General features: G+C 46.0%; 1 protein-coding gene across 5 annotated transcripts in view; it reads right to left on the reverse strand.

Annotated features, from left to right (window-relative positions):
- Positions 1–5,929, reverse strand: part of LOC120796235 (cullin-9) — a 42,834-nt gene extending 36,905 nt beyond the window's left edge. For 4 of the 5 annotated variants that reach the window (XM_040138788.1, XM_040138790.1, XM_040138787.1 and 1 more), the window contains exons 1-2: positions 5,727–5,928; positions 2,892–3,590 (exon numbers count right to left, since the gene is read on the reverse strand). In XM_040138788.1, the coding sequence (XP_039994722.1) occupies positions 2,892–3,590; positions 5,727–5,868 (841 nt within the window). In that variant the 5' untranslated portion in view covers positions 5,869–5,928. Of the gene's footprint in view, positions 1–2,891; positions 3,591–5,726 lie in introns of all 5 variants that reach the window. The other variant, XM_040138791.1, reaches the window with a different exon arrangement.
- Positions 5,930–13,206: the final 7,277 nt, after the last annotated feature.

Consider the following 13,206-nt stretch of genomic DNA (forward strand, 5'->3'; position numbering starts at 1 on the left):
AAGACATCACAGCCTCAGCTTTCCCTCCGCACAGGCTCATTTACTCCACTGAGGTCTGAACGTCACCTGCATCCTGCTGTGCTGCAGCAAAGACACGAAACTAGTGAAGCGTAACCAGCAGAGACTCAGCGGGAGGTCTGCTGCAGAAAGGATGCTGCTCAGGAGGGTTTCGCCAGTCCTGAACTCACTGCAGACCTGCTCTCCTTCAGGGCCAGACTCAAACATGGTCCTGAAGGAGAGTCACATGACTCGCAGAGACAGCCAGAGGTTTGATGTGGTCAGCAGCTGAAGGTTTGGTGATTATAGATGACGACCATTCTCTTAAAGCGGTTAAAGACCACCTGCTGATGTTTCCAAACTCTACACAGATCACAGCTGGGTCAGAAAGCGTCCTAGAGCAAACTGTAGGTTTATGACAGCTCTAGGCTGGTTGTGGACTACATACATCACATGGGATGTCCGGGATGTCCACAGTGTCCAGGCTGCTCAGCTCAACTTCGTTGAAAGTTTCCCTCGGCTTCATTCACCTTGATCCTCAACACCACGTCATGAGACATCAAGCAGCTACTGTTTGTCATATGCTAGAGGCTGGTTTCATATGAAAACATCGTATCACATCATCACAGAGTTTGTCCACTTTTACACTCATCACAAGTCTCGGTGACTATTCTTTGAAAAGGTCGAGAACCCTTACCAAAAATGTTTCTTTATGTCACGTGTTTATGTTAAAAATAATTATATTGGATGATTTACCACTATCAGATTTTTTAGCTCCCAACTACTGACATCGGTAACAATCTAGAAAAAACAACAACAGTATCAGTGGGGCAGAAATGAATTCAAAACCTAAACAAATTTACCTGACTTGTCTGCTGATCTAGTCAGTCAAGAGAAACATTTGCTATCCAGGCCTTTTCTCCTCTACTCAGGAGTGAAAAGTATTTCAAGTTAGGGTTGCAACTCAAGATTTATTTTCCTTACAGATGAATCTTCCTGTTACTTTTTCTTTTAATTAATTTGTCTATAAAAAGGCCAGAAAAATGTTTTAATTTCCCACAGACCAAAATACTGTTTTCAGATGTTTGTTTTGTTTGAGATTCAGTCACGTGATAAAGAAAAGCAACAAATTCTCACATTTCAGAAATTAGAAAGCAAATGTTTGGCATTTTGTTTAAAAACTGACTAAAACGATCAATTGATTATTTGCTGTCATTCGTCTAATCAATGAATTGATTCATCTATAAAACGGAGGTGCAATGTGCTTGTATCCTTCTCCCTGTACTTTGGCAGTTCTTCATCATAAGTGAGTCAAACTTAGTGAGTAATTTCCTGATGACGTTGAATGATGATCCGCGCTGACCAAAACTATGCAGTGAACGAGTTTCCTCTCAAGGCGCCAGTGCGGTGCGCCACTGCCAACAACCCTCTCCTCGTCTCGTCACACTGTGCGAGATGATCTGATAGAGACTTTGTCGCAGTCTGTGTCTGTCGTGGGTCTCTAGCAGCATCACACTGTGACACAGGGTTTTTGGTCTGTGGGCGTGGCTCACTGCCAGGTCTGGGACAACCGTTTGGAGTGACGACGGCCTTTCAAGTATGCCTGCTGATCGACACAGAGCAGGGTGTTATGGGTAACCTGGGTCGCACACCTCCCAAATCCCAACACGTCCTGTGGCCCTGCTCCATAACATATAGAGCTGTAGCTAACGTTTATTTCGTTATCAATCAATCTGCTGATTATTTTCTCAATCATCCAATTAATCATTTGGTCTATAGAACATCAGAAAAGACTGACAAGTGCCCATCTCGGTATCCTACAGCCCAACGTGACCTTGTTTTGTCCAACCAACAGTCCAAAACTCAAACATGTTTAAGTTACAGCAACGCAAAACTGAAAAAAGCAGCAAATTTAAGCATTTGAGAGCCTTGAACCAGCAAACATTTTTCTTTGAAAAATTACTTAAGTAGTTGTTGACTATTTTTCTGTCGATCTAATCCCATCCCTTCCGTGTGTACCTACGGCACAGTGAACAATACAAGACTAATAAACACATCTTTTACGTGGCTTTTTTTGCTCAATTCAAATAGAATAATTAACAGAACATGTAGTAAACCTGTCTCTGTCAGCGCTTAAAAGCTGTGAGAAGCTGAAACTAAACTTCGCTGCTGTATCTTCACCACTTGTTGCTGTTTGACTATTGGCTGAGACCTGCCTCCTCACGATGCTGCCCGCACGTTATTTAAGCAGGTCTTCCGCTATGTAGGAAGCAATGGCGGCGCGTTTTAAAGTCTGTCCCTAGTCAGTTTAACGCAGGGTTCAGTCTCACCTGTAAGGTAACTGAAGCACCAGTCCTGTTGCTATGGTTACCTGCAGTTCAATAAACCCAGAGCTCTGATTTAGGACGGAGTTGTAACTGTTGACCGGCGGTGTGTTTAAGGTGAACGCATGTTGTTTTAACACACACCTGTGGGCCAATCAGAGAGCAGGATTCCCCCCGGTTGTGGTATAAATTTAGTTTTGAATTAAAATAAAGTTTGAGACGGTTGGTTGTGTATCAACTGACGACACAGAGCCAGTAAATACACAACCAACCATCTGAAGCTGCTCTGTACCTCCCTCCATAAGAACCTGGGATTTTCGATCCATCATTTGCACAGTTGATTGTCTAAAACACACGGTTTCATGTGTAATACTGACTGGTAGTGAGTGTATTACTACTAACCTGTTTTATTTAGTTTACGTTCTCATTTACCTTTTTATTGTTTTAATTCGTTTGAATACACATTACATATGGAAATTACATCCCTGCAGCTGCGTGCAGCGCTTGTCCCCAAGATACGATAAAGTCTGTCTCCTCTTATCCGACCTGATAAATAAAGTTTGTGGTTACCTGCGTCATGTGAGGCCAGCGCTCGGAGCATCTTCCCAGCGCTGCGTCTAGTCTGCGTCTCCTTGTTACACAGCAGCTCCATCAGCAGGTTGAGGGCGCCCGTCTCCTTGAAGACGCCGACCAGCGAGCCGATGCTGGCGTAGGCGCTCAGCACGTGGATGGTGTGCGTGATGCTGATGGAGAAGTCGCTCTTCTTGGCCATCTGCTTCCGGGCTCGACGCACCAGGTTCTTCACGTCCTCCTTCATGTCCGACAGCTCCACCTCGTCGAAGGTGACGTCCGCCGGGAAGTCACCGCCGCTCCTCTGGCCTCCGTCTGCTGTCTCGCCACCCTGCTGCTTCTCCTGCGTCTGCAGGGGGCGCTGTGTGTCTGTTTTCCTCTTGCCCAGCAGCGTGGGGCAGTTGGCGTACACGTCCTCTGTCGACATCCACATCAGGATGTTTTCTGGTTTGGGTTCTCCTGACGTGGAAGTGTTGGACCCCCCTACCCCAGAGCTGCCACCGCCTGTCCCGCCTGCATCACTAGCCCCACCCCCGGAGCTGGAGCCGTCATCGATGGTGACGAGGCACCAGCGAATCAGGTACTCGGTCTGGCCGTCGTGCGTGCGCCGCTGCCGGATCAGCTCCTCGGGATATGCCTGCAGCCTCGGGCCGAGCTGGACCAGCAGGTTCCCATTGCGGCGTTCGCCCACCATGGTCACTGAGAAGGACATCAGAGGACACATCAGAGGAGACATCAGAGGAGACATCAGAGGAGACATCAGGAGGAGGAAAATCAGAGGAGACATCAGAGAAGGAATCATCAGAGGAGATAACAAATAACTGAAAACATCTCCAATCTAATAATCAATATAATAATCTGCAGTTTAATTGATAATGGAAACAATGGTTCGTTGTGTATTCTTCAGGACTCGTACTGTCAAATGTTCAGCTTCTTTGGGAGTTTTGCTTTTTCATCATTTCTGGACTATAACCTCACATCTTTTAAACTCTGGATCTGGATCCGGACGTTCTGGCGGCCTAGAGATTATTTCATATACTTACGCATCTCGCAGTTTGATTTGTTCCTTTACTGTGAACTGTTGATTAAACTAAAAAAAATAAAGAAAAGAACCTTAAAGGAGTCACCACACGTAGAACTATTAAACTTCTATTCGGAGTCTGGACCAGCCTGGACGTGACAACCAGTTATTAGGGCAGTAAGAACAACCTGTAACACATTTAACAATTCAGCTCCTGTCAACACGAACTCTTGCTTCACTTCTTTCATTTTATCTGTCACTGAAATTCCCTTCAATCCCACTCCACCAAAACATTTCTCATAAACTCGAAAGAAAAAAAACACCCAGATTTTGTTGTGTCGAGACAGTTTCAAATTTTTTCCTCTCATTCTGCACTAGGAGCAGGCCCAAGTGCATTTGGTTTGTTTTCACAGTTCTAGCACTGCTGATCCGGATCTCTGCTCCCTGTTTCTGAACATGTTTAGAGACTCAGCTCATCCCAGGGATCCAAACATCAGCACCATGCTGGACGGACGACCCGGGGTTTGGATACTCAAACTGGAATCTTACTGCCTAGTTTGATCATCTTTTTTCTGCACTGTTTAGCCGGATACAGACATCCTGGTGGCTCACAGTGTAAATTTAGGTTTTCATTTTCGGTTTGCAGACACACAGTTCTTCTTTCTGGACGCGCCACGGCCTCTTGGCTCTCTGAGAGCTGAACATCAAGAGCTGCTGCTGCTGGGCGTGTTGTCCACCGTCAGCAGGGCTCGGTCTAATACCAGATGAAACTCGGACTGACTTCTGAGCCTGCGCTGCTCAGAAGTTACCCGAAACCACACACAAGAGCAATGACACCAACATACTCTTATTTATTAAAGAACGATGTAACTATTACCGACGTTGCGTAGCTGTTACTGATGCAGTCCGCCTGCTATGGGCTATGTAGTTGGTCATTTTCAGTAAATAGCCCAGCCCGTCATTTGTAACGTTACCTGAACGCAACAGATTACAAGCTAACCACAGCTGCTAACGTTAGCAGTCGCTAACCGAGTTTTCAGTTCACATTGGCAGTTAACGGAACTACTGCTTCTCCGTCTCGTTAGCCAGCTAACTACCTAACTAGTTCACATAAGCGACTCGTTTGTTGGTTAAATCGTTAGTGACAGCTTGCCATATGCACGCCGCACAGAGAACGTCACACCAAACTCAATTTCAAAATCTTCAGATTTTAGGTAACGTTGATTATTGGCCGCGATTAAACAGCCTTTAAACATCAATTTAGACCATTTGGGGATTTTTAAAAATCTTCCGGTGAATTCGGCATGTACACAATACACAAGCTGTACTTTTTCTAGATAAAAAAGACAACTTCAATACTTTGGAGCCCACTTCACTGTCACCTTCTGCGTTCCGACGCTAACATTATTTAGTATGACAACATTATTAAAAAAAAGAGCAAAACAGCTCTAAAAGTTAATGCTCAACTGGACTAAGAGCTGTTTCGTTGGTTAGATGTACACCGAATTAGAGACTGTGTCCAATATACTCATAAAAGACGTAAAATACGATGTTAGGATTCACATATTGTAATTTATAAGTGCGACTTCGCTTAATTAGCAGGTTTTGAAAAGCAGTTTGGTGTGTCGTTCCCTCGGTACAAGCGTTCGGCTCATCTCGGGGTGATCTGTGTGTACAGTAAGTATGGATGTCAGCGCTGAGCAGCCGGAGTGGGCCTGCCCAGCTATTCGCCGGGGTCAGTCAGGAAAGCGGCTATGCTGACACACACATTCCGGCCCGAAGTAACAGCTCCAGGGCAGGTGGGTCCGGCTTACCTGCCGTGTCACAGACTTTCCCCTTGGTTTCTGTCTTCCCCCTCAAACGCTGTTTTCTCTTCCGCCCTAACGTGTCGTTTCCCAGCCTGCTACTGTTTGTTTTCTCGTTATCCGCCGGAGGTCCGTGCTGTAGGATGCGCATTGGCGCACAGTGACAGGAACAGCATCACGGACTCCTTCTTCTTCGGCTTCTACGGCTTGTTTTTTCTTCTTCTTCGAGTTTAGAGGCGGATCACAAACCACAGTAAAAGGTGCACACCGCCCCCTGCTGTATCAGCTCAAATGGACGCTGTGTGAAAACATCCACTTCAAGCGAAATTCCTCTTCCGCTGTGACTCTCCGATGGATGATTTCTGCCACAGCCTCTGGCTTTGTTTGTTTGTTTGTTGTTGCTGTTGCTTGTTCAGTAACGTTTAAACAAAAGGGTTTATCAGACAAAACAAAACAAACAAACAAACAAAAAACACCTAAACTGGTAAGATGACCCATATTGACCCCCACAGCCCCACTGTCATTGTCAGTAGTTCTCCAGACCCCTGAAACCAACCAGTGCTCTACAGCTGAAATGATTACGCTGATTAATCATGAATTAACTGATTAATTTGAGTCCCTTTTAAAGCAAAAATACCAAAAATCCACCGGTTCCAGCTTCTCACATGTGAATATTTGCCAGTTTTCTGTGACAACTGGTTTTCAACTGTTGGTCAGACAAAAAAACGAAATTTGAATATGTTGAAATGTTGTTTTCACTCTTTTTTGACATTTTATCCACCGAACAGGACAAGGACAATAACTGTCAGACCTGTTGATGATGAAGATGACTGTTGGTTGCAATTCTCCCAGGTTCTAGGTTTTTCTGTGAATTTCATAACTTGACACAGAAATTTGAAGGAATGAACTTTACAAATGTTGAACTGCAACAGTTCAGGTCCTAAAACCAGATTCTGACACAGAGTCACCTGCCTCCGTCAGGTCAGAGGAACCATGTTTATGAGTGTCTGAGGTCCGAAAAATAAAAAGTAGAAGTCTTACGTTGAATAAAGTAGCTGACGGGGATGACGCTTCACGGTGCAGCAAACCTGTGTGTGTGTGTGTGTGTGTGTGTGTGGATGTCACTCTGCTCCCCAACAGTAGCAGGGTTTGTGGAGGGGCAGCCGTGCGTCCCGAACAGCAGGGGGCGCTGACGTTTTATCTCTGCACTGCAGCTGAACAGGAAGTGTGTTTCTCTCAGTTTGAAATTCCAATGATCAGATCTTTGACTGATTTTCATTGAACAAGATGAAACATGTTGGTGAAAGCACCGTTCACAGGGGCCGGAGGCCTCTCCCTCAGACCCCATCAGGGAGCCATGACACATACATGGGATTTAACATCCATCTGACGAACTGCGACACGACTAACAAGACAGGAAAGAGCCTTCCTGCCCCCAAAATGATTGCTGCTTTTTCTGGCTTTTCTCACGTGTTTGTGCCTGTGGTGAAAAGTAACTAAGTACTTTTACATAAGTACTGTACTTTAAGGTACTTGTACTTCAGTATTGCACAATCCAAACAACACTACAGCTGTCAGACTGGAATCAATAAGACGGAAACTCTCGATCTACATTAGGTCACATCACCGGGACATGAAGACGAACGCTCGGTCCTGGAGAGTGTGAAGGAAAAACTGAACTAGTCTGAATCAAGTCCATCAGCTGTGGATCCTGGGCTCTGATCGGGCTCCATTTATCAAGGCCTGATGAGCTGTTATCAGTGGACTTATTGATGGGTAATAGATCATTTTCTGATGCTTTATGGATCAGTTATAAGACATTTTGTCTTTTTCATCTCTTTGACTCAACGGTGAGACGTCTCCAGTGGACTGGTGGACCACTGATCTTCTGGAAAACAGCTGCAGGACGTCCGGACCAAAACCCATTCACAAACTGACTGTTAACATTTACAGCTGCAGATTATTTTTGACCGTTAACAACCAATTGACCATTGATGAACTAATGCATCCAGTCTGACTGGCTGTTGATCTGCAAATAGTCCAAACGTTGAGAGAACAGTCCAGGAAAAGTGATGTTTTGATGTAAGAGCAGTTTTTATGACATTTTAGGTGAAGTGTGTTTCTATTCAGTAACAAAGCAGGTATACATGTCGGTAAATCATTACTAAGAACTCGGGTCTGCAGTTAGAAATGTTAGTATGGTGTTTTCTAATGAGCCATCGGCAGAAGTTAGTCCGTCACCTGCAGTTAGAAATGTTAATAAACCATCATTACAAGGTTCTACATTAATCCACTAAGCCTGCAGCTGGAAATGTCGACCTTTCTCTGCAGCGACCTCCGACCGGCGTCCACACTTGGTTTCCAAGTAAAACAGGTTGCACGCAATAACAAGAAAAGACACTTTTCAGCCTGAATATATAAAAATAACTAAGTGTTTTTGGTTTTTGAAAAAACGTATCGCGTATTCAGGGTCCTATAGGTTCATGGAGGTAACTGAATGAAGTCATTTCTGCTCATACATGAAATGGAACCAGCGTCTTCTTCAGTTTAAGCCAGTAACCAGGGTTTTCTGTGACGTCCACATGAGAAGTCATGAAGCTTCAAATGGAGACGGGGGGTTTTGGTCCGGACGTCCTGCAGCTGTTTTCCAGAAGATCAGTGGTCCACCAGTCCACTGGCGACGTCTCACCGTTGAGTCAAAGAGACGAAAAGACAAAGCGTCCACAACCTGGCAACCCAGAAGATGTTGTTATTAATATCCTATAACTGATCGATAAAGCAGAGAGTGGGGCCATATTCTGTAAATGGAAATAAGAGGCTGTAGTTAATCAGAACAGGATCAAGATCAGAGTTATTGATCAGAGCTGATTATTGATCACACTGACCAGGTGAGGCTGGCGCCATTTTCGCAGCTGAAGACCATCATAGTTTCTGTTTTCATTTCACTTCATCACGAAGCTCTGAGGGGAGTTAGGACCATGGGGAGGAAATCACACACACACACACACACACACACACACACCTCCTCTGTATTCAGCGCACATGCATCCTCCTCCTCCTCCTCCTCCTCCTCCTCCGTGTAGAAACCCTCCACAGTCTGAACAGTTATAGCAGCTGATGCTCTCTCTCTCCCTTCTCCTCCTCCTCCTCCTCTTCTTCTCCATCTGTTCTCTGCAGGAGAATCATCCTCCGACCAGACGGACACCTGCCTGCCCGCCTGCCACTCTCCTCTCTGGGCTTTCTGTCTTGGACCAACGGACCTTAACACCGGGACTATTTCGGTTCTCTACGCGGCTCAGAGCCCACTTAGGGCGGCTGGAGAACGGAGGAGGGGTCGGTGTGCGAAGCCTGGATGTATAGATGGATTGATGGCTGCAGGGTCTCGTGTCTCACCTTGGGAGGTGAGTGTGTACGCTCGTGCGTGTGTTTGTCCTCTCGTGATCACAGGACGTGTCTAGCATCCCCGGGATGACGTCAGAGCCGGTGACTGCCGGTATCCAGGTTTACAGGTTTACAGGTTTACAGCGGAGCCGTGATGAGGTTTGACCACATACATGTGTTTATATATGGGGTGCAAGTCTGCGTGCGTGTATTTTGGGGGGGGGCACGAATGTGAGCTGCATATTTAAGACAAACACAGGACGTCACTCAAGGAGTTTTAGACAGACAGAAAGATTGATAGATAAATAGATCGATATTTTATTAAGGGGAGATTGTGTTAGCAGCTAAATATAAGAACAGAGAGTGAAAAAGGAAAAAAACAAAACAAAACCAGCCCTAAATAGAATATATATATATATGTATTATATAAATAATACACACACACACACACACACACACACACACACACACACACACACATATACGCATTTATATATATATATATATACATATATATGTATATATATGTGTATATATAGTGGGGTCCACTAGTCTGAGACCCCACCGTATATATACCTATGATACAGTATAGTTTCAGTATACACAGCAGCTACGCCCTTCGATCCACAGGATTACAGTTGGAGTCTGGGTGCACTGTAGACAGGAAGGACTTCCTGTAACGCTCCGTTGGTTTGATCTGTAGCAGCCTGATTCAATTATTTTATAGCTTTATCATAGGTTTTTTTATGTAACAGTCGTCCATGAACGCAGTGGTGTACGAATATAAAGTAGCGTAAAATGGAAATAGTCCAAAACTGTACTTAGGTACAGTAGTTGAGTAAATGTACTTAGTTACCTCCCAGCAGTGCTGACAGATGTGGAGGAGGGGAGGGATGGCCTCACAGGATTTTACAAAGTGCTGATGGTTTCACAGCGGCTCAGTTTTTGAGCGAGCGAGTTTTAGTCATTTGTTTTTTAATTTGAAAAACATTAAGTTTGAATCAGTGAATGTTTCCATCAGCTGCCTTCATGTGAACATGTTCAGATGAGAATGTTTCCAGCTTCGACCACTCACAGCACTTTACACTGCATGCCACCATTCACACACTGACACGCACTGGCACAGACACACACAGACACACACTGACACGCACTGACAAACACAGACACACACCTTCACACGCACTGACACTGACACACACTGACACAGACACACACTGACACACACTGACATACACTGGCACAGACACACACAGACACACACTGACACGCACTGACACTGACACACACTGGTAAGACACACACTGACACGCACTGACACACACTGGCACGCACAGACACACACTGACACGCACTGACACACACTGGCACGCACAGACACACACTGACACGCACTGACACACACTGGCACACACTGACACACACTGGCACGCACAGACACACACTGACACGCACAGACACACACTGGCACGCACAGACACACACTGACACGCACTGACACTGACACACACTGACACGCACAGACACACACTGGCACAGACAAGCACTGACACGCACAGACACACACTGACACGCACTGACACTGACACACACTGACACGCACAGACACACACTGACACGCACTGGCACAGACAAGCACTGACACGCACAGACACACACTGACACGCACTGACACAGACACACACTGACACGCACAGACACACACTGACACGCACTGACACACACAGACACACACTGGCACGCACTGACACACACACTGACACACACTGGCACAGACACACACTGACACGCACGCACTGACACACACTGACACACACACACACTGACACGCACAGACACACACTGACACGCGCACAGACACACACACTGACACACTGACACGCACTGGCACACACACTGACACATACTGGCACACACTGACACAGACACACACTGACACGCACAGACACACACTGACACGCACTGACACACACTGACACACACAGACACACACTGACACGCAATGACACAGACACACACTGACACGCACTGACACACACAGACACACACTGACACGCACTGACACACACTGACACGCACTGGCACAGACACACACTGACACATACTGGCACACACTGACACAGACACACACTGACACGCACAGACACACACTGACACGCACTGACACACACTGACACACACAGACACACACTGACACGCAATGACACAGACACACACTGGCACGCACTGACACTGACACGTACAGAAACACACTGGTACGCACTGACACGCACTGACACTGACACACACTGACACACACTGACACGCACAGACACACACTGGCACACACCGGCACAGACACACACTGACACACACTGACACACACTGACACACACGCACTGACACACACTGACACACACAGACACACACTGACACGCAATGACACACACTGGCACACACTGACACACACAGACACACACTGACACACACTGACACACTGACACACTGACACGCACTGACACAGACACACACTGACACGCACTGACACACACTGACACGCACTGACACACACTGACACGCACTGACACACACTGACACGCACACTGACACACACAGACAACACTGACACAACCTGACACTCACTGACACGTACAGACAGCACAGCCATCAGGGGCAATAAGGGTTCAGCATGTGTCCCAAGGACAATTCAATATGTGGACTGAAGGAGCCGGGGACCAAACCAGTGGACGACCTGCTCTATTTCCTGCCGCTCACGACATAACACACACAAACACACACACGCGTTTACTGAAGCATCTAATTGGATCCAGGATGTTGCTCAGCATGTGAATCCCCCCTCCCACACACAGACATACTGACACTTATTTATACTCATACACAAGCCTCCAAACACACATCATGAATGTGTGTAAGTGTGTGTGTGTGTGTGTGTGTGTGTGACAGTCTCTCTGTTGGTGCATTCAAGAACACTCCGATGACTGAGGTTTGAGAATCAGTTGCTGAACAGAAACGAAAACATTAACAGAGTCTGTTGAGTGTCCTCGAGCACACCGACAAAACAGATTTTTTAAAACAGCTTCAGGTCTCAACTGTCACATAACACTGACTGTGACCGATTATCCGTCTGCAGGCTGATTCTTTTCAGAAAAATGAACTCTAATTAACGTCTGCCTGGCAGGAAGGAGATCAATGTAAACACTGACGGGGGATTTAGAAAATGAACAGCATGAATAAACAGAAAGTAAAGGGGATTTACTTGCTTATTTATGTATGTTGTCCCCATTGAAAGCTGCTGAACCAGCTGTGACCAGCTCCTTTTCTCAGTGTAGCCGTGGATGTTCAGACAACCGTCACTGGATCACTGTGATACTGAAATAAACTTAAAAACAGCAAGATTCTGAATGAAGTTCTGCAGCCCCTTTGTCCTCTGGTTTCTAAGTGGAATCCTGGAGCTTTATTGTGGAGGGACATCAGAGCTCATGATGTCCTCAGGAAGTGGAAGTCACACTGAATCATATCAACACGTCTGTGTGTTCTGATCTGAGTTGTGATTCAGAAACTACGATAACTAACTTCCTGCTGTTTTTACACCTGCATGCATCTGTCCCCTCCACCTCACACAGTAACTGTGCCTCCGGTCTCTCCCTCTGCGCCTCCCCCCTCAGCTGTCCCTCACCACCCTAAAGTCTGAAAACACAGGAGAAAACACCAAAACTGTGCTGTAAACTGAGAAGATGGTCGTGACGTCTACAACACCTCTGAAAGCTTCAGAGACAAACCCAGACACTGCTGGATTTAACTGCTACACACACACATTGATATGGAACATTTCACTGTAATTTCTCTTGAAATATTATTATTATTATTAATAGATCATTTTTAGCCATGTTAGTAATGACAATGTCTCTCTGTCTGTCCACCGCTCGGGTCAAGGCTGAAACGTCTCCACTGTTGGATGGATGGTGATGAAATGTGGTTCATGTTCCCCTGAGGATGAATCCTACTGACTTTGACATCCAGTAACATCCAGGAACATCCAGTCCCAGTCGTCCAGGTGAACTGGGCGGCCTCTAGGAGCTGTAATGAAACAGTTAGCCGAGCATTAACA

This window comes from Xiphias gladius, chromosome 11 (assembly GCF_016859285.1).
Source record: "Xiphias gladius isolate SHS-SW01 ecotype Sanya breed wild chromosome 11, ASM1685928v1, whole genome shotgun sequence".
Lineage (NCBI taxonomy): Eukaryota > Metazoa > Chordata > Actinopteri > Istiophoriformes > Xiphiidae > Xiphias > Xiphias gladius.